Source organism: Artemia franciscana, chromosome 5 (genome assembly GCF_032884065.1).
Source record: "Artemia franciscana chromosome 5, ASM3288406v1, whole genome shotgun sequence".
NCBI lineage: Eukaryota > Metazoa > Arthropoda > Branchiopoda > Anostraca > Artemiidae > Artemia > Artemia franciscana.
In genome coordinates, this window is record NC_088867.1 from 19,712,343 (window position 1) to 19,735,040 (window position 22,698).

The 22,698-nt window shown below is 35.8% G+C and overlaps 1 protein-coding gene across 8 annotated transcripts in view; it reads right to left on the bottom strand.

Moving 5' to 3' along the window:
• LOC136027069 (ensconsin-like) overlaps positions 1-22,698 on the bottom strand; it is a 171,168-nt gene that overhangs the window by 75,360 nt on the left and 73,110 nt on the right. For all 8 annotated transcript variants that reach the window (XM_065704006.1, XM_065704005.1, XM_065704004.1 and 5 more), the window contains exon 3: positions 19,793-19,939. In XM_065704006.1, coding sequence (XP_065560078.1) covers positions 19,793-19,939 — 147 coding nt within the window. The remainder of the gene's footprint in view (positions 1-19,792; positions 19,940-22,698) is intronic.

Consider the following 22,698-nt stretch of genomic DNA (forward strand, 5'->3'; position numbering starts at 1 on the left):
TCTTAGACAGAACTCGAGCGATTGATACCAATAACGTGCAGCAAAGATTGTAAGTACAAACGAATACGACCTTATGGATAAACCCAGAGAAATTCTATATAGGTAGTGCTATTATCGACCCATTTAGTTTTCCTCCATCAAAGGAAGAAAATTCGGTATCTTGACTTGCGCTGGCTTTACCAGTCTGGTTTTCAAGTCGGTTTTCGAGTTCTGGTTTAACGAGTCAGGGTACTTGTTTTCAAGATTTCAGAAATAACTATGGAGCTTTAGAGATTGTGCAGTCATCAGTAAATGAAAAAAAAAATAATTCCCTATATTGATGCATAGCCAAGCTTTACTAAATCATTCTAAAGTTTATTAGAAATGTAAAGAAAGAAGTTAAAAAAGAAATGTGAAAAAGAAAATATTAATTATAATAGGAACTAGATTTAGTAATTTTCTTTCAAATGAACCCTTCAACATCTCTCTATGATGCTTCAGTACCACACAAGTGGCAACAGAAAAAAGAGACATCACTGCTTCCCATGCGAAAAAGTGATTTTCATTGTTACTCAAGATGTCGGACTGCAATTCTTCTGAGTAGAGTTTTTGACTCTGATGATTCCAATGGTACTGGTTTCATTTCGATCCGACACAATTTTCGTGGGGTTTTAGGTTATTTTCAGAAATGCCGATAAATTTGTTATCCCGAATCGGGCTCAAATAGCCTTTCTTCCTCAATTGACAGATTTTGTTTTTAAAACATATTTTATAATTTCCAGTAACTATGGGTAGACTTCATTTTTCACTATGGATCCCAAAGAGGGGGACGGTCAACCATGCTGGCGAATGGAAGCTAATTTTTTCTCTGTTTACTTATGCATGCACAGTCACTGAAAGCTTTACAAAACTAAGAATAAAAGTAATAATAACCACTGTAAGTCATTAAACAATACCGAATTTTAACTCTAAAAACAAAGGTTTCTAAGATAGACCATTCTTAAGGTAGATCTCTAATATAACATAAAGCACGTTTGGAAGGAAGTTTTCGGAGGCATATTAACTCTAACTCACTTCCGGCACTGAACGAATACTACCTTAATAAAATGTAAAAGAAAACGTTTAATTTCAGGAAAAATAATATATATTTCCTTCTTAATAAATCAAATACGGCTTACATGCGTTATGATTAAAAAATAAATAATGGCATTTAAACTTATTATATAAAATAATTTAAACGGCTATTTCTATGTCATTTTCTTCTTCTTTTTGTATCACCATCGTCACTAGACATCAGCATACTTGAAAAAAGTTGCGTCAAAGAAACAGGACAAAATGTAAAATTGAAGAGGTCACTAGAATAATTTCGATCGTTGGTATCGTAGGGTCAAGTTTTCGGTTTTTGCAAATATAAACAACAATTGCTATAGGGCAATTCGTTGAAGCTGGTTGCGAATTATTTATTATCAAAACATCCTATATAAACTTTACAAAGTCCTGCCCTTTAAGGGTATCGAAATATCTACAACAATTTTTTTAGCAGAAAAAATATTTTAAGTATTAAAATAAAATAAAAATTGGGTTCAAAGCAAATCTTCGAATATTATCAAACACGGCAACAGGTACTGTGTCTTCATAGTTGGATCCAATTTGTAACACGATCTAGAGCGAAAACATAATGAGTGGGTGAAATACCCCTGAACATTAAGGGTGTCAAAATAAAAACCAGCACTTGTTTAAAAAAGCAAAATATATCTTTTAAATATGGAAAACTCAAAATTTGGGCTTAAAGCATACCTTTGAATATCTTTTCCCAGGAAAACGTTCGATCCGCCCCTCTGCAAACGAAATTTTGACGGTTTACATCTATACAACCTAAACCGTAACAACTGTCCACTAAGTTGGACATTGATTTTTACCTCAGGCAGTGGCGCCAATTCACGAAAACGTAGGTGGGGGGCAAGGATTTTTTTTATGAAGATGCCAAAAAAAAATATTGAGCAAACATACCTAAAACAGGGGGTAGAGGCGACTTCGCTGCTTGGCAAAATCGTCGACTAATCTATCAAATCCAATTTTCTTTATCCCTCCTTTTTCAACGGCCATTACCATGAGATTACTAAGTTTGTCGTTTCCCTTCGTCGATCGCGAGTAGTCCTTCACACGCCCTTATGCTGAGAAGAACCGTTTATTTCTGGCAGTGGTCACAGGCAAAGTAGCAACTAAGATTCATCAGTTTTAGCACTGCAGAATAGGCAACTGGGAGGTCGGATAAGATTTCGATAGCTCGAAGAAGATCCATTTTTGAAATATCACTTTTGGACAGATGCAGCTCTGCAAGAGAAAGCTGGGATTCTACGACATGGTCAAAATTGGAACTTGAAATTGGAATTTGAGGGGTCAAAGGCAGATAAAGCGTCGACTAGAGGCATATTTTGCATGAAACGTTGGTTCATCTCGCTCTTGAAACGGTCTATTACCTCGAAGTACAGAAGTTTACCGTAGTCTGAATGAACTGGCTGACTGGTATTACGTTTACCGGTTGCTGAGTTTGAAAGAAAGTCTTTCAGACGAATCGAAATGGCTTGACTTAACTTGCTTCGAGCAGTGGTTCTAGATAGTGGAAAATTTCGATTCCTAGATATTGTGTAAAGCCAAGAATTCGGATATGTTTTTGCTTAAGTTGTCCCATTCGTTATCATTTTTCAGCTTTTGGAGTATCTCATGTCCCAGAAATCAATGCAAGTGCCTTATAAATGAACAAACTTTCGGATTGAAGTTGCTCTGATAAACAATTTACTGATAAATACTTTTTCTATTATGTACAAAGTTAAGACAAAAGAGGCAGAGTTGACTTTGTCCACTAGTCCTTTTGCCTCACACGGTGCCTCGCCACTGGAACTATCAGCCTGCGGCAAGAACCAGCGGAACTATCAGACTGCGTAAAACCAGCAATTCTGGACGGTCCTCTCAAGCTCCAAGATATTTTGCCCGCTAATACGCTGGGATTCCACAAATAGCTCGTGTCGAGTATTGCTGCATGATATAAAACGTTAAGTCTTTGCCCCAGTGGAAAAAATTCCGAAAGTTCTCTGATTTTTTTAGGCGCTCAAAGAAAGCCACGTTTAATCTGCGGGCGTGACAGTGTACATAAACTGCATGAGGCACCTTCTCCCTAAACTATGCTTGAACTCCGTTAAATTCACCACTCATAAATGATGCGCAATCATAACATTGGGCAATAAACCGCATCAGATCTACATCAAGCTTTTCTAATATTTCACAAATCGAAGTGGATAAGCTTTCGTATAGTTTGTAGCAGTCGATTGGTCGCTCCACTACTTTTCCATTTGATATATACCTGAGTAAGATCACTAATTGTTCTTTTCTAGGAACGCATTTTGTCCCGTCGACATGAATTGCAAAGTAATTAGCTGATTTTACTTCTGCAATAATGCCTTGGCGCAAGGTATTTCCTTCTATCAGTGCAACTGCGTTATACTGGTACTGATGACTGTAATAGTGACCATAGTGACCAAGCTCCTTACTACAGTTCGTTACCACGAACTGTTTGATATCGGTTCTATTTAGTGCCTATTAAAAACTAGCATCGGTTCGTCCAATAGGCCCTTATTGGTATAGAATTAACAGACAATATATTCAAATACCTGTCGGTAAATACACTATGCTTGAGATGTCAAAAAGAAGTGTCACTGAAAATTAACCGGTCAGAAGGACAACAGAAGGCATTATTAAATATAGCACCCACTGCTTCATGTGATAAACCTAAGTAAACTCCAAAAGTGAAATGTTTGCTAAGCGAAAATGTTTCGCCAGAAAAGGATGACATACCTGACAGCACTGGTTGAAAAAAGCTCAAGGTAAAGATCACTAAAACTAACAAGATCACTGATTTTGACTTATACTACTTTTACCTATTGTATCCTACTAAGATACCCATGTATTTCTTTTAGGTACTACAGCCCGCTATTTACACTGAAGTTAAACTTTTCCATATTAATACTTCAAAATGATAAATGTTCAAAGAAAAGTATCAAGAGCGAACAAGGGAGGAGGGTGTCTGAAGGGCCAAAACAGGTGGTTAATCCTAGACTGAAGAAAATCTTCCTAAAAAATTTGATTCCGGAGCAAAACACACCACCTTTTCCACTTCTGTACGGGGGAGCAAACGAGTAAAATCTAATCGACGACCTCACCAGGCAAAGCCAAATAAAAGATCAACTGACCTGACCATCAATAGTTTTTCAGTTAAGTTCTTTTATTTATTTAATACTAAAAACTCTGCAATCCAAAAAAAAATCCCAAAGGGTCCAGAGGTCCTAAGTGTAATATTTCAGTACTGCAGAAGCAGAACCACAAGCGTATGAACACTATTCAACAACTGTTCATTTTTTATGGGCTGTATACATGTTTTGGGACGAATACGCCTCCACGTGGCAGCGTGGCTTCAGGAACTGGGAGGTAATATAAAAAGCTTTTCAATGGATCTGAACCGATTGTCCATCTCATAATGCTTACACGACGTGATTTTGGCCCCACTTGAGCGAACATTAATGTTTGCATTAAAAAAATATGGCAGAAATCGACACATTCCTATGGCATGGTCTGTTTTACAGCCTAAACAGGGAATTTGAGATTTCTCTGAGCCATCCCCCACCCAATTTTGGACGACTACTGGTTGGCTAAGCTACGGTTGCTCCTAAGAAAATTCATCAAAATCATCAACTTCCACTGTTTCATACTGAGAGATTTTGACATGAACTTGAAACTTAGTAAATTTTATATATTTTGAATCAGTCTTAGAATTTTTTTTTTTTTTTTTTTTTTTTTGTGAACATGCTTGACATAATCGCTATTTCACCCTAGTAGCTTATGCTGGAAGACTTTAAACATAATGAATACAAACAATTTTGACTCAGAATAAAAGCGGATTCTTTAGAGCATCTATTGTTGTCCAGGATCCGTTCTTGAAGCTTCGATTTGTATTCTTATCGTCGTATTACGACAAATAAAAAGTTCAGATAGGGAAAGCCTTTTAATAGACAGTGACAAATTTCACAAAAAAATATACTAGACATTTCGGCCACTCCATATGTGACCGAAATATCTAGTATATTTTTTGTGAAATTTCTTACTGCCTATTAAAAGGATTTCCCTATTTGAACTTTTTATTAATCGTCATGGGAAGGCAGTGTTGTCTTTGAATTTATCTATCGTCGTAAAATTTGTATTTGTATTGCTTGCTTCGATATTTAGTTTATTGTTCAATAGCTTGAACGGTTTGAATTTGTTCTTTTTTGGGTACTTGTCTGTTAAACAGAAGGCACTCAAGATTTAAGCTCTGTAAGATCTAACAGAAACTAGTTTCCATTCCTGGATCGGTTAGGATATGCTTATTTTGAGAGAGAAAACTACAATGTATGCATAATTTTTTAAAATATTTAACATACGGAGGTGGTTAGGGGTTAGGTAGGTTAGATATTTAATATAATGAGTTCTGCACGGCATGCTTTCCACAATTCTTTGTCGTAGTTCCCATAATTTCGTTTCTAAGTATTATATTATCATCATGTTTTGGTATGATTTCATTAGGATCAGCCCAACTTCACTTCTTGAGTGCGTTCCGTTTAACAGACAAGTACCTTTTTTTTGCAATCATGGCTGCAAACGCTAGATAACAGAATAGTAGCTCAACAACACTTAACTGGTGTTCTTTTGGATTGAACTATATTCGGATTCAGGACTACTTCGACCTTTGTCTTCAACCAATGCAAGATTGTCAGCCGTGCCCGTGGGAAGAAGAATTAAATATATCAGTGTATAATTGAGATCAGGGCCAATAAGTTTGATAATCGTATAAATAACTGAATATTCCAGATTTTGGGGTAAAAGACGACAAAAAACATCTGGTCATCCGTGAACTGGTTCACTCTTGGTTATAAATTAATTTAATCACGATTTTTTTGTGTAAAAGTATATCAACTCTAAGGAGCTGTTTTTCTTATTCAACCACTCCAGACTTTTGGCCGAAGAATGTTCTTACTGAACCACTGTTCGGCTACTGAATAAACAGCAACAGTATCTTTAAATTTTACTTCGGTGCCTGCTATCATTTGACGTGGGACAAGTCGAAATCGTAGTGTCTGCATGACGAGAATAACTCCTAACGTCACTTGCGCTGCCTTCTGTCATCAAGATAATTGCAGGCTCAATTATTGACCAAAAGTGACATGTTCACTTTTTTTTTTCCATAAACATATTCAGTGATATGTTGTGAGTCTTCTGGCGCAGAGAACAGGCCCAAGGAGATACGGGTGTCAGTGTATACGGAATGGTTTAGCAGATAAATGGTATAAAAAATCAGAGTAGGCATACTGCAGAAGCTAGTCAAAGGACCACCATGTTCGTCAAAGCTAAAAGGACATTTCCTGCATAAATGAAAGGGCTAAACACTACAGGTACTTTCAAATCAGGGTCGTTGGGTCTCCCCCACCCCAAAAAAGGAAGAAAAACCTCCACGTTTAAGGGGTTTTCCAACATTTTCTTTTATTTACACATGATTAGACAATTACTTTTTGGGTTCCCCTCCTCCAAAAAACAACAAAAATTAAAAACCAGAGTATATGTCTGAAGCAATATAATGATGCATATCTCTATTGTATGCAGAGAAAGTACAAAACAGACCAAAAGGTAAGGTTGGAATGGACAAGTCGTGTACACTCTCGTCAGATAGTACATAATTTTTCTGTCAAAATTCATTAATCAAACATGAAAACTACAGAACCTTCCTCACAATAACCTGTCAATTCAAATGAACATTATCACTTGCTCGAATCTAATTGATACACGTGTTGAAATTCAAGTGGTTAGACTTGAATGCATCACCAGGCTTTACGAAATAAAATAAAACTTAGAAATAGTTGCGGAATTCTGTAGTAAAAAAAAAACAATGACATAAAAGTACATTGTCAACGTTGTTTCATTTCCAAACCAAGATTCTGGAAATGAGCCAACTGAGGAATAACCTTATTATGGTAGCCTACTGTCACAACTGGTTGTTCTGAATAAAATGAACTAGAGGCACAAAATACCCCTATGCTAAGACTACAACGAAAACTCGTCAAGAGAGACCTCAATGAGTTACTTGTTTATTTTTCTATTAATTACATTCTTCCGAAGGGGAAAGCACTAATTCCATTCGAACAAAGTGACTTTTTTAATTTTTTTTAATATTCTGCAAAAACTTATAACAATTCTCATTTTATCTGATTATAAATATTATGATCATAAGCAAATTGGGGACGAGTTTGCAGAACAATATTGCAAGACTGGACCAAAACTTTTTGAATGATCTGTTACAGTTACTTATATTATCCTATTTATTGGATTAAATAATAAAAAAAAAACTAATTTTTTTTAGCTGAAAGTAAGGAGCGACATTAAAACTTAAAACGAACAAAAATTACTCCGTATATGAAATGAGTTGTCCCCTCCGCAATCCCTCGCTCTTTACGCTAAAGCTTTTAATTGTTTTAAAAAGTAGAATTGTGGCAAAGAGTCAAACTTTAGCGTAAAGAGCGAGGAATTGCGGAGGGGACAACTCATTTCATATACGGAGTAATTTTTGTTCGTTTTAAGTTTTAATGTCGCTCCTTACTTTCAGCTAAAAAAATTAGTTTTTTTTTATTTAATTTCTGAACGTTTTTGAATTAATGCATGTTTGGTTTTGGCTCTCCGCACATAAATTATTAAAATGAAATTTGTATATTAATTCTTTTTTTGGCTAAATGGCTTTCTCTTAGATTTGATCAGACGATTTTGAGAAATAAGGGGTGGAGAAGGAGGCCTAGTTGTCCTCCAATTTTTCGGTTACTTAAAAAGGCAACTAGAACTTTTAATTTTTAACGAAAGTTTTTATTAGTAAAAATATACGTAACTTAAGAATTAACTTACGTAACAAAGTTTCATAACCTTATATTTTTATTATGTATACGAGGGGGTTTGTAACCTCGTTAATATCTCGCTCTTTACACTAAATCGTAAGTTTTGTCCCAATTCTTTAAGAATGACCCCTGAATCAGAAAGGAATGAATAGTTGAAATTACTAAAAATACTTTAGCATAAAGAGCAAGGTATTTATCTCCTCTTAAATACCTCGCTCTTTATGCTAAAGTATTTTTAGAACCCCTCATATGCGTAATAATCTCTGTTCGTTTTAAGTTTCAATGCTACTTCTTCCTTTCATTTGAAATAACGTTTTCATGTTTATTTTTCATTGTTTTCTTATAGTAATGCTAGAGAATCCTGCGCCCTTGTCATTGAATTTTTCTTCCCCCATGACAGATTCCTCCAAGGAAAGATCCTCCAACATAGCCCCCTCTCCTCAGCCTCACCCCCAAACAAAATAAAATCCCCCTGAAAACGTCTGTACACTTCCCAATAATCATTACTATATGTAAACACTGGTCAAAGTTTGTAACTTGCAGCCCCTCCCCCAGGGATTGTGGGGGAGTAAGTCATTCCCAAAGACACAGTTATTATGGTTTTCGACTATGCTGAACAAAATGGCTATCTCAAAATTTTGATCCGTTGACTTTGGGAAAAAAATGAGCGTGGGAGGGGGCCTAGATGCCCTCCAATTTTTTTGGTCACTTAAAAAGGACACTAGAACTTTTCATTTCCGTTAGAATGAGCCCTCTTGCGACATTCTAGGACCACTTGATCGATACGATGACCCCTGGGGAAAAGAAAAAAAAATTAAAAAAAATAAACACGCACCCGTGATTTGTCTTCTGGCAAAAAATACAAAATTCCACATTTTTGTAGATAGGAGCTTGAAACGACTTTTAGGGGGTGTTTCCCCCTATTTTCCTAAATAAGGCAAATTTTCTCAGGCTCGTAACTTTTGATAGGTATGACTAAACTTGATGAAACTTATATATTTAAAATCAGCATTAAAATGCGGTTCTTTTGATGTAGCTATTGATATCCAAATTCAATTTTTTAGAGTTTTGGTTACTATTGAGCCGGGTCGCTCCTTGCTACAGTTCGTTACCACGAACTTTTTGAAAATGAAATATCCAAAAACCTAAATTATTCCTCCGTAAGATTTTTACTTTGTCCTTGAGCACACCCCAGTTTCGATATCCGCCTCTTGTACCTGGCTTCTGGCAACGGTAAGATGAGGCGATAAGGTTCGGATTACAAATTTAACCATAGATATTGGCAAAAGTTTATTTTGATTGAAAAAAGCTAAAATATGTACACAACATTGTTTAATGGAATTTTCACTATGCCATTCCACTAGTTTCCTTCTATGTCAATTTAATACTGAATCCATGGGCTAAATGACAGAATATAATTATTATTTTTTAAATTTTTTTTTTTTGAATTTCTACTTCCCCCGCTGATCCATAAGAACCTTTGTACGGCACTTTTTCAAAATTTTTAAGTTGAAAATAACATACGTTGAGGGTATTTCACACCTTTGGGACATTTATAATTTATAATTTTGTCTTCTGGAAGAAAAAAAAAATCGGGAATCCACTCGTACAAAAGGGCTGAAAACTACTATTAATTACTTATCAAATAATGCCAATACAAATTGACAAATCAGCTTTCCTGACTGCCTTCACAGCGGCGCGAATGTCTTTTTCTTTACGATGTACGCATTTTTGATCTTTTGGTCCTTAAGGACTGTCTTACTATTTCGTAGGGCTGGAGAAACCGGAATGCAATCAAGTTATTTAAATTTTGCGAGCAACCACATTCTAGTTTTCCTAAATTATATTTGAATTTTGGCCCTAGAGGTTTGAATGAAAAGGCACAGTTCTAAAAAGTATATCTTATCATTACATATATAGCACCCAAATATTATAGGGGTGGGGTTGACACAGGGCGGTAGCCCCCATTTTATTCGTGGGAGTTTTCGCAAACATTAGGTTTGAATTTTCGTATCCGTTAGTTCCTGATTTCAAAGTTTTAACATTGCTTTTTAACTTTTAATGAAAAAAACAAGTTCTTTTTTATTTAATGCACAGACAGAATATATAGGCTAAACATACGAAGATCCCAGTCAGTCAGCTGATCGATTTTTACAAACTACTGACCTTAAGTGTCTAGTACAGCTATGTAATACAGAACAGGGTCACAAAAAGTGAACTTCACGAACCCCTCTGTACTTCATATGACACAAGAGATTCAGCTAATGGCTCCAAATTAACAATACTGTTAAGCGAATTAAAATAATAAGAGAAGACTTCCGAACATGCTAATTTGCACAAGTCCTTGTGCGTTGAAATGTTAAAGAAAATTATTTGTGCCATAAATAATGCCGCCCCCTACTTCGTAGAACCTGAAAACATATGTGACTGTGGGCGCAATTGCGCATAAGTTAAATAGATTTGAGCACAAGATTAATTATTCAATAATTTAAAGCCTTTGCAGCAATGAGATACAGCTTTTTTATCCTGTTGAGATAAAGTATAAGAAGTGAGCATAAAAAATACATGATGAATGAAAACAAGTTAGAATAAAACAGTATTTGGCAAGAATTTCTAACTGAAGTCATTGATACTCAAGCACAGGAAATGATTCACACATGAAGACAAAATCCAGTTATTGATCATCTGCCTACGATAGTTTTGTGTTCTGTCCATGCTTATAATCCATCCTGATTGCAGACCAGAAGATATCATATATAATGGATAGCTCGTTTTGTAGTAACAGAAAATGAGAGTTGAATACCAGATTTCATGATTTTATCGAACACTTTCTGATATGTACCTAGACTTCCACTGCTGAATATTGACCTAAAGCGTACCTCCAAATAGGGGGGAGGAACGAAAACAGTAGTCGAGGATACATTTCAAGCGTTTGGTGCCCTCCTCCTGCCTTAAAAAAAATATTAGCCAATTTCTTGCAGCCCATTATACCAAATACCTCTGACCTATATACATCAATGGGGGTAAGACACCCCTCCCCACAAATTGTTCGAAGGACCGACCTCCTTCTTTAGAAATATTTTAAGGCTAAGCTAAATTTTCACTAGTTTCAGACCTATGTTTACATATTCACAGCAGAACCATAAATGAAAAGACTTGGGATAATTTTTATTAAGATGCGATAAATTTTTAAAGGCAAACAAACAGGTCAATGAGTTACGAAGTTTGTTTTTCACAGACAGACACATAACAAGGATTTTTTCTTGGTGGGTAGAGACAATATGGTGGTGGTGCTCCGCTGAGAAGTCCAAGAAAATATACAGTTTTGATTTTAAACTTACATCCAATATTGTTCTCATTTTTTCAAGCAGAAGCTTGCATAATGATCTGTAGCCCATATGACTGCGTTAAGGAGGCTCCTGAGAAATGTCAGGCCAGTTTATAAGTGAATACAATATTAGAAACTTTCCATATTAACTACCATATGAATGTGTACCTATTAAAGCTTATAAAGATTAGGCATTTTCCCCTACGGATTGCTAGCGCATTTTTGGATTTGACTTATGTTTCATAGACTGCAAACAGAACACAACACGTCCTGTTTTACCCGATCTATGACTTGATTAAATAATAAAAAAAAACTAGTTTTTTTAACTGAAAGTAAGGAGCGACATTAAAACTTAAAACGAACAGAAATTACTCCGTATATTAGATAGGTTGTCCCCTCTGCAACGCCTCGCTCTTTACGCTAAAGCTTTTTTAATTGTTTGAAAAAGTAGAGTTGTGATAAAGAGTCAAACGTTAGCGTAAAGAGCGAGGGATTGCAGAGGGGACAACCCATTTCATAAACGGAGTAATTTCTGTTCGTTTTAAGTTTTAATGTCGCTCCTTACTTTCAGTTAAAAAAAACTAGCTTTTTTGTTTAATTTCTGAACGTTTTTGAATTAATGCATGTTTGATTTTGGCTCTCCGCACATGAATTATTAAAACGAAATTTGTATATTAATTCTTTTTTTGGCTAAATGGCTTTCGGTTAGTTTTGATCAGACGATTTTGAGAAATAAGGGGTGGGGAAGGAGGCCTAGTTGCCCTCCAATTTTTCGGTTACTTAAAAAGGCAACTAGAGCTTTTAATTTTTAACGAACGTTTTTATTAGCAAAAAATATACGCAACTTAAGAATTAACTTACGTAACAAACTTTTTTATTCCTATATTTTTATTATGTATACGAGGAGGTTTATACCCTCGTTAATACCTAGCTCTTTACACTAAATCGTAAGTTTTGTCCCAATTCTTTAAGAATGACCCCTGAATCAGAAAGGCCGTAGAATAAATAGTTGAAATTACTAAAAATACTCTAGCATAAAGAGCGAGGTATTTATCTCCACCTAAATACCTCGCTCTTCATGCTAAAGTATTTTAGCATGACTCAACCCCACCCCCGAAACCAAAAAAATCCCACTGAAAACGTCTGTACACTTCCCAATAACCATTACTATTTGTAAACACTGGTCAAAGTTTGTAACTTGCAGCCCCTCCCCCAGGGATTGTGGGGGAGTAAGTCATTCCCAAAGACACAGTTATTATGGTTTTCGACTATGTGGAACAAAATGGCTATCTCAAAATTTTGATCCATTGACTTTGGGAAAAAATGAGCGTAGGAGGGGGCCTAGGTGCCCTCCAATTTTTTTGGTCACTTAAAAAGGGCACTAGAACTTTTCATTTCTGTTAGAATGAGCCCTCTTGCGACAGTCTAGGACCACTTGGTCGATACCATGACCCCTGGGGAAAAGAAAAAAAAAAAACGCACCCGTGGTTTGTCTTTTGGCAAAAAATACGTAATTCCACATTTTTGTAGATAGGAGCTTGAAATTTTATATAGGGTTCTCTGATACGCCGAATGTGAGGGTGTGATTTTCGTTAAGATTCTATGACTTTTAGGGGGTGTTTCCCCCTATTTTCCAAAATAAGGCAAATTTTTCTCAGGCTCGTAACTTTTGATGATAAAGACTAAATTTGATGAAACTTGTATATTTAGAGTCAGCATAAAAATTCGATTCTTTTGATGTATCTTTTAGCATCAAAATTCCGTTTTTTAGAGTTTAGTTTACTATAGAGCCGGGTCGCTCCTTACTACAGTTCGTTACCACGAACTGTTTGATATCGGTTCTATTTAGTGCCTATTAAAAACTAGTATCGGTTCACAAAGTGCGTTACAGTTTATAGAGCTGTTCTAAATATTAGAAGAAAATTACACAGCGGTGGTGAGTTTATACAAGTTTACATTGGTCGAACTGCTGCACCAATGTATGTTGAAACACCAATGTTGATCAGCACCTTCAATGGGGATGAAAAAATAAATATTTTTTACCCAGAGCAACCCAAGGCCTGTTACATATGCCATAATGAAATCCATGAAGCAAAAGATTGCCCCAGAAACAGACAAGAAAATGAGGAAGGCCAATGTTCTAAGCCCAAACCCGTTTAGCGGGCAGTCACTCAGTCCATGGGGAACGCCTAGGCTTGTCGCCAATGAGCAATCAGGCTCAAGCAGCGCCCTGGAAGGAATAAATGAATTGACACCGTCAATGGCCGTAGATCTTATTTTAAGCACAAAAAGAGCCCAGAAGAAACAAAATGAAAAGAATCCACCAAAAAAAACAGAGGAAACCCAAAAGAGAACCATGAGACTACCTACCTTCCAAAAACCCACTGAAGGGATTCAGAAACAAGGAAGATACCAACAACAAAAAGAACCCTCAGTGAAGCATCTAAAGGAAGCAGCAACGGAAACGACTAAGTAAAGGAAAGAAAAAAAGAAGCAATAGAAAATGGGACCAAATCAAAAACAGGAAAAGGAATGAAATAAGATGAAGTTTCATAAGAGAACCTAATCAGGGCCAAAAAATGAATTTAACAATCGGAACCTTAAATCTAAGCAGCCTAAAGCAAAAAAAAAGACAGGAAGTTTTTACAAAGTATTTGAAAGTCTCGGGTCCAGGAGGTCGATGCATCTAGCATGTCTAGAATAAAAGAAAGTGGTTATTCGTTTCTCTCAACAAGTGGATGTTTCGACATGGGATCTTTCTTAAAGAAAGATATTCTAGTTCGGCGATATTCTACCCGGAAAACTTCAAATTTGAAGAAGATGGAACCATATGTAGCCTCCATTTTGGAAGCGTCACGGTTGTAAACGTACACTTGGCTTTGGGAAGTAACAATGTCAAAGTCAGAGCTGATTTAATTCAGAACATCATGCCTAGATACGTTCCGGTAACAGGATATAAAATATTGATGGGTGAACTGCGTAGTCAGAGAAGAGAATGTACACGAGAAACGGGTTAAGATCTAAACAAGCTTGGTAAAATCATATCATTTAGGAGAAAAAAAAAAGAGAAAAAGAATGAAAATTCTTTCACCCGAATTGGAAACCAAGGAGAAAGCAGAATTGACAGGATTTACATATCAAAGAAGATGGAAAAGACTTTAAACTAAGTTCAGCACGAGAATGTTTTTTTCTCTAAACATTGTGCTGTCCGAGCACTGATGGGTAATGTAAACATGAAAAGAAGCTTTGTCGGGGCTCCGTACTGGAAACTACATCCAAATGCTCTCAAGGATAAAGGAAACGAAGAAATAATACGAAGAAAAATCAGACATTTACTTACTAGAAGACAACAAAAAAAGCCACCTCACAACGTGAATCAGCTTTAAACAGGAAATCAAAAATTTCAAAAAGACCTACAGAAGGAAAGGGAAAGAAAGCAGTTAGCGCACGAACGTTTTTTAAGAAAAATCATAAGACAACTGAAAGACAAAATAGACCAGAAGACAGGAGACCCGTTTTTCGAATACCATGAAATAAAAAGACAGTTGAAAGAAACTGAAGAAAAAAAGTTTGAAAACTGAACAGTAAAAATCGTTTAAAAAATCTGTATGAAGGTGAGCAAATAAGAATGGTGACAAAGCCAAAAGAAATCGAGAGGAAAGCAGAATCAAAAAATCAAAACACGTGACGGAAGGATAACAAAAAATCATGAAGAAATAAAAAAGACGGCTGACGGACTTTTCTTCGAGATGTATAAAAGAAAAGAAGGAGGAGAGGCAAATACTTTCGATGATTTCGTAGTAAAGAAAAATGTTTCTAGCGATGAAAATGAAATGTTGAGTCAGACCATAACTGAACTAGAGCTTAAGAAAGCGTTGAGTTCTACCCTAAAGAAGGAAAGGCCCCAGGAGGAGACGGTTTAAGTTGTGGTTTCCAAAAAGTTTTTTTTAGTGAAATTCTGGAAATTCTGTTAGCAGCAATGAACGAAATAATTCGTAACTGAGCGACATGGAAACCGACTCTGGCGATTATCACATTAGTGTAAAAAAAAGAGATATGTAAAATGTTGAAAACTGGAGGCCCAGCTCTCTACTCCCTTGTGATACCCGATTGTGTTCAAAAGTCCTGATGAATAGGCTAAAAAAAAACTGATAGGAGGGATCCTGGGTGAGACCCAACAAAGGGGAATAAAGATCGGAAAGTCCAGCATATTCTTGTTATTTTAAGGGACTTGCTCCATAGAAGAGAAAAGCAATCAGAAACTGATCTCAAATGGGTGTTAATATGCGATTGATTTTGTCGAAGTTTTGATTTAGTGGTCCGGGATTTGCATTGGAAATTGATGACGGATAAGTATTCGTTTTTAGTGAATTTCTGGAATTTTACAAGAATCTATAATGTCATGAACCAGCGAAAGTGGTAGTTAACGGCAACCTCACTGAAGAATTTCCCAACAAAATATCTCTTCGACAAGGAGACCCAAGCTCTTCCTTTTTATTCGAGATAAAGGTAGACTCGCCAATATAGTATATAGAAGCTAGAATAATGAGTATCAGAGTACTGCCAACTGTAGTTTTCAAGTTAGAAGCCTTTATGGTTAAGGCCAATTTCTTCGCCAATGGAGTAAGTGGCGTTCAAACAGTAACGCTAGGCCTAGAATGGTATGAGAAAAACTTTTTTGTAAGGATTCATGGGAAAAAGAGCAAGATCCTCCCTTTAGCTAAAAACCCAAATGCGAGCTGGATCAGGGACTTAAAAAAGAGGCTTGGCTAGAAGTCAGTCCATCAGTGAAGATACTTAGAATAGAATTATCAGCCAGAGGGAATTACTCGGAAAATGCATGGGGCAAGAAACTGCTCGAGATTCAGCATCTTCTATGTGGTGACGATAACGGCAGAAATCTTACCTTGTTTCAGAGATCAACTTTCGTCAGCATGAATTGCGTAACACGAATACTCTATCAGGCCCCAGTAATGCCCCTCCCAGAACCTATAGCAAAAAAATTCGAAACTTATATGTGGCGTTTCATGTGGGACGGTAAGCTAGAAAAACCGATTTAAGAAGATGCTCTTTCGTTTAAAGAAATCGGGAGGTCTTGTTGTTATGGATTTTCCAAAAATATGCCAAAATATGCTTACCCGGATGACACTCGAATTTTTAAATGGATCCCAAGTTCACTTTGAAATGACAAAGAATTGATTGCTTCCCATACTAAATGAGCTTACTCCAACTAATTCGGAGACAAATACCCCAGCTTTCATAAAAGATTGAGTCCAGATATTGAAGCAACAGCAACAAAAAGAGTGCCTAATGGCAGAAAGCAAAGAATTAAAAATGGAGATTACCAGAATCTTAACTCCCGAAGAGGAAAATGGTGGGTACGACGTAAAAGAAAAAGAACCATTTGTAAATTTTGAAAGTGAATTCAGGAATCTGCATTCATTCCCCATGGAGCCAAAAGTAAGAGGGCTTATATTTCAAGCGATACATATGAATTTGCCATATCGAAATAGAATTTCACGTTTCTTAAGAAACGGTAGACAAAGGTGCTCCTTTTGTTTCGAAATAGTGGATGATGGTTTAGACCATGAGTTTGTCAAGTGTAAAGAAAATAAACGAAATTTTTCAGTTTGTTTTTGATTTGAGTAAAAGGTACGGAATTAAGGTTCAAAGTGAAAAAGAAAAGAAGAAGCTCTTGAAATTTGATATTAATATGGAGTTAGAGTTCAAAAAGAATAATTCTCTGTGTTATATTATTGGAAACATTTGCCATTATGTGTGGAGTAGAAGAAAAAGAAAAAGTAGTGAGTTTGGAACATTTTAAGTCAAATTGAAAGGAAAGTTGTATTATTAAATTCAAGCGAGTAGTGGAGAAAATATTTTTGTGATTCTGAATTGTAAATGTAAATATGTCTGTGGGAAAAAAGAAGCGAGAAAGAGAGTTTGAGTTTCTGAGTGGGGGAGTGTGTGTATAAGTAAGAAAAGCGTTGCCAATTATGTCAATGCAAATTATATTCAATATTTTTTTTTCAAAAAATAGCAGCCGAAAAATCCAGAAAGAGAAAACAGAAACAAAAAGAAGGGAATGAAATTTAAAAATTGGGGCAGTCGTTAATTCAGCTTATTTGATTTGTATATAGAAATGTGTTTTTTTATGTAATGTAAAAACAAGCTGAAATGATACTTAAATTTTGTGTTAATTTAACAAATGTTTTTTCAATGGACACTTCGTAAAATTGGAATTAAAAAAAGACTGTTAATTTATGTTGAAAAGTGGCCACCGTAAGCGGAGACTTCCTGTAACGGGAGAACGTCCTCTCTGCGGGAGTAGTACAGAGGTATTTGTACAATAATGCGAAGACTAATTTTCGGCTGCTATTTTGAAGTGAATTAAAGTGTAGATGAAATTTATTTTTTTTTTGTAATGTTTAAATTTTTTTTGATTTATTGGTGCAATTGAGAGGAGAGGAGGTGGGAATGAAAAAAAAATAACAAAAAAGGTTCTAAAGGGCTATCGACTCCAGCATTTCACATACCTCCACAAAATTATGTTGTGCAATCAAATAAAATCTCATATAATAATCTATCCAGAAAGAGATTAGCCTTTAAGAGTGATTTATGTAAGATGAAATTGTGAAATGCCATTTAGACTTCTGTTTTTATTCAGTTGCCCTTTCACTGTTACTAAGAAACGTTGATCATATTTTAGTTTTGTGTTTTGTTTTAAGGTTTGTTAAATATATATATATATATATATATATATATATATATATATATATATATATATATATATAATATATATATATAAAATTTATCAGTTTTATTCTGCACTGAGGACGGTCAAGCGGAGGTCTTGACCGAAATATTTGGACAATTTTTCAACTTTTTCACTGGCTGTTTATTGTCCTCGTTTTCTTCGTTTCTTCATGGTTTTGGTTTTTTGTCATGATTAGCCAGTGTGGTCTCTGAAATTGTTTACGTCTCCAGCTCAGGTTCTTAAGGTAAATGGGCCCAACATTTTAGCCAGAAGCTGGAGGTACAACCAAATCAACTGAAACAGTGTATATAGCTTACCACCAGTTCTAACTCAATACCTGCGGTGTCACAAAATTATCAAGTACATAGCCCCTTGAGAAGGATTATTGGTCTAAAAGAGAAGCTCCTCATCGAATTGAGGCTCTATTAATGTCTTTGTTGATTGAACTGAAGGGATTTTTTAAACATGAAGTCATTTTAGTGACGTGCATTGCATAATTATAATTAATAGTCAAACTAGCTGCTAACGTGCCTTATACATGAAGCATTTTTATTTTCGTACTTTTTGAATATCATAACTAGATCCATACTCAATTTTGTCAGTTGTAAGTACTTAGCAGTTCAAAAATAAAACCCCACAAATTAACTCTGGAATCTAAAGTATCATAACTGTCGTTTCAAGGATATGCCCTATTAAAACTTACGACTTATTTTCCTATTCGTTCAACACTGCCATACTTCAGAATTCTAGTTTTATATTTATACACACTTTTTCAAAATGTATTGACACTTCAATAGATTTATTTATTAGGAAAACTGAGTTAGTGAAGGATATTTTACAAAAATATATAACAGTACTTAATGATCCCTAAAACTTATATATACCAACACCATCTGGAACAGGGTTGGAGAAGGGGGAGGGGCGAATATCCCTTTTGATTTTTGAAATGCCCGAAAGGAAAAAAATGTAAAACTTTGGTTTTGACATGCTTCACTCACACTTACGTGAAATTTCTCTATTCTTATCCCCTCCGTAAGTTCAGAAATGAGCTAGTTAAAATTATAAATCTGTATTTTATAAGTCAGTATAATGCCATCGACGTCGATATCTTAACTTCACTGAGATGACAATAACACCGGCATCCTCTGTATAGACTTCTCTCCCAACTGAGACAGAAGTCTTGAGTAACGTAAGCTTCTCTGTATGTTTAAAAATGGAGCATTTGTACCATTTTTGACAAGCATTATTAAAAACTTGATTTGGATATTGTCGCTCAATTCATATGCAACAATAACATATGCTGAATCATATGTAATTGTAAAGCAGTAGTAAGTCGTTGTGCATTCCAATCATCCTCATTTTGAAAGGGGAAGAATTTAAGACTTTAACCCTCCACCCTACCAATGTGTACATGCCTGAATGGTGGCTGACAGGCTGCAAATTACTAGCTGGCCCCATCTCTTGAAAACTTATGTTTGCCACATGGCAAAGCTATGATTTGACATCATGAAAAAACGTATGCCAAAAACTTTGTACCAAGATAGCAGAAAGGGTTACCGTACTATAAACTAAACAACGTAAGTCAATGCGTAATTTTTAACTTAATGTTGAACGTTAGGCACAGGAACGTCATGGCATTGTGATTACCATACACAGCGATAGGGAGTACCTAATGGCATATGTTAACTTTCTCCAAAAGGAATGCTACAGATGACTTTAACAATAAAAATAAAACCACCAAATTATGCAATCTAGAAGACTTACATCTCTTCGAAACATCTCTCGGTCTGGTTCAACAGACTTCCTGGTTTCGAGATAAGACCTTCGCTCCGTATCTCTTCGGCGTAGGTCGTCCGCACGTCTTTGACGTTCAACTCCTTGTTCCTCTATTAACCTTTGAGTAGCAGCTGCCTGAAAACAAAATAATAAATTAACACAAAACGGAAGTAAAATAACGAGTAACCTAACCCACGACTCTCATCTTAAAAGCAAGGCATATGTGCTTTAGGTATCTGCAAAATTAAATATGAAACATGTAATGCATGCCAGCTGAAATTCAAAAGACGTTGAAACCATAAATTGACTAGAGTGAAGAGTCACGTGATTTGTGTTACTATTTTGGAGTCTTGGGTCTTGTGAAGTCATACCAACCTCAACAAAATGGTATTTTCCCACAACCAGGCGTCATAGGCAAAAAGGGACTATCATGACACTCTCCCCAGAATTATTTTATGTTCTCGATTGCTTAACAATTTTCCACGAATGTTTGTTACTCTAATGAATTCACCCTCTCCCATCCCTTCTAAAACAACCTTATCCGAGCCTGCCAACAGGATTCCATAAGTTGCTACAAAAACAGGAACCCACTAAGTATCTAATGTCTAATGTAAATTTTCATGACAGTGGTCGAAATAGTTGCTTCTGAAATAAAAACAGGAATGTCCAATAATTCTTGGAAACTTAAAAATAGATCAAAATTTAAACTTCATACATAACGTCTGAAAAAAAGAGTATTTAAGTTATGACAAATGCATTAGTTATTGTTAAGTTCCAAATCAGGAAACAGAGCATAACCTATTCAACTATAGAGAGCGTTGTCTTTCGAATTAATCCGGGGTAAACTTTCAATCATTATATTCCAACAAACTGCAATTTCAATTATATTTATTTTTTCACTACCCTTTTCCCAGAGGAAGATACTTTGACTGTGTTCGGATCCCAATACCCTAGCGTGTAGGCATGATTGAAATACATATATAAAGCTTTGAAATTTAGAAAAAAATATCATATGATGGAAGTTATACTGACATCGATGTGTCTAATGCACTTTTTATACTATTAAGAGAATTAACGCAAAGAAGTGACCCAAGAACTTCAACGAAGATAACGACATTGATCCGATCTTATACACTAAAAAATTGACAAGTCGCTATAAAGGTTGAAGTACCAATGACATAAAATAAAACATTTTTTGCCTCTGTTCCTATCTTAAGTGAATTCATATCCGAAAGTCGCGATTTTCTAAAACCAAGGCTGTATCTAGGGGTGGGCGTTAGGGGGTTTGACCCCACCCCCTCCTACAAGTATTTTTCCGACTCAAAAAAACAAAACATGAATATAAACAAATTGTTGATGCGTTTTTGACGGTTTTTTTTGTAACTCCCCTCCCCGAAAAGGAATCCTTTTATACCCCCTCCCAAAAAAAAATTCTGGATACGGCCCAGCCTATAATATTTATTTTGGCAGTATCAAAATTAACAAGTTTTTAGTCAATATTAAATTTTAGTCAGCGTTAGCACGGTGGATCCTAAAAATAAAAAAGCAAAACTAAATGATCAGATTTCATAACACTTTTCGTCTTTAAAAATTCAACCATTAACAACCTGTTGATCAAACAGTTCTTGGTAACGAACTGTAGTAAGGAGCGACCTGGCTCAATAGTAAACAAAACTCTAAAAAACGGAATTTTTATAACAATAGTTACATCAAAAGGATCAAATTCTCATGCTGATTTTAAATATACAAGTTTCATTAAGTTTAGACTTGCCCATCAAAAGTTACGAGCCTGCGACAATTTGCCTTATTTTAGAAAATAGGGGAAAACACCCCCTAAAAGTCATAGATCATCTTAACGAAAATCACACCATCAGATTCAGCGTATCAAAGAACCCTAGTGTAGAAGTTTCAAACTCCTATCTACAAAAATGTGGAATTTTGTATCTTTCGGCAGAAGGCAGATTGATTGTATCGACCCAGTGGTCCTAGAATCTTGCGAGAGGGCTCATTCTAACGGAAATGAAAAGTTCTAGTGCCCTTTTTCAGTGACCAAAAAAATTGGAGGGCACCTAGGCCCCCTCCCACCGGATCAAAATTCTGAGATAGCCATTCTATTCAGCGTAGTCGAAAAACCTTATAGAAGGATATCGTGTCTCAAAGCTCTTATTTTAAATCCTGACTGAATCTGGTGACGTTGGGGGAAGTTTGGGGTGGAGGAACCTAAAATCATGGAAAACGCTTAGATTGTAGGGATAGGGATGAAACTTGGTGGGAAAAATAAGCAGAAGTCTTACATACGTGATTTACATAATTGGAACGGATCCGATCTATTGGAGGGGGGGAGGGTTAATTCTGAAAAATAAGAAAAAATGACGTATTTTTAACTTACGAAGGAGTGATCGGATCTTCATGAAACTTCATATTTAGAAGGACCTCGTAACTCAGATCTCTTATTTTAAATCTCAACCGGATCAAGCGTAATAGGGAGGGGGGTCGGAAGTCTTAGAAAATACTTAAAGCGGTGAGATCAGGATGAAACTGGATGGGAAGAATAAAAACCTGTCTAAGATACGTGACTGACATAACCGGACCGGATCTGCTCTCTTTGGTGGAATTGGAGGGGGGGGGGGGTAATTTTGAAAATTAAGGTATTTGTAACTTACGAAAAGGTGACCAGATCTTAATGAAATTTTATATTTAGAAGGATCTTGTGCTTTAAAGTTCTTATTATAAATTTCGACCAGATCCTGTGACGTTGGGGGGAGTTGGAGGGGGAAACCGGAATTCTTGGAAAATGTGAAAATTGGGGTATTTTTATCTTACGAATAGATGACCGGATCTTAATGAAATTTGATTTTTTAGAAAGAATTCATGTCTCAGAGCTCTTATTTCAA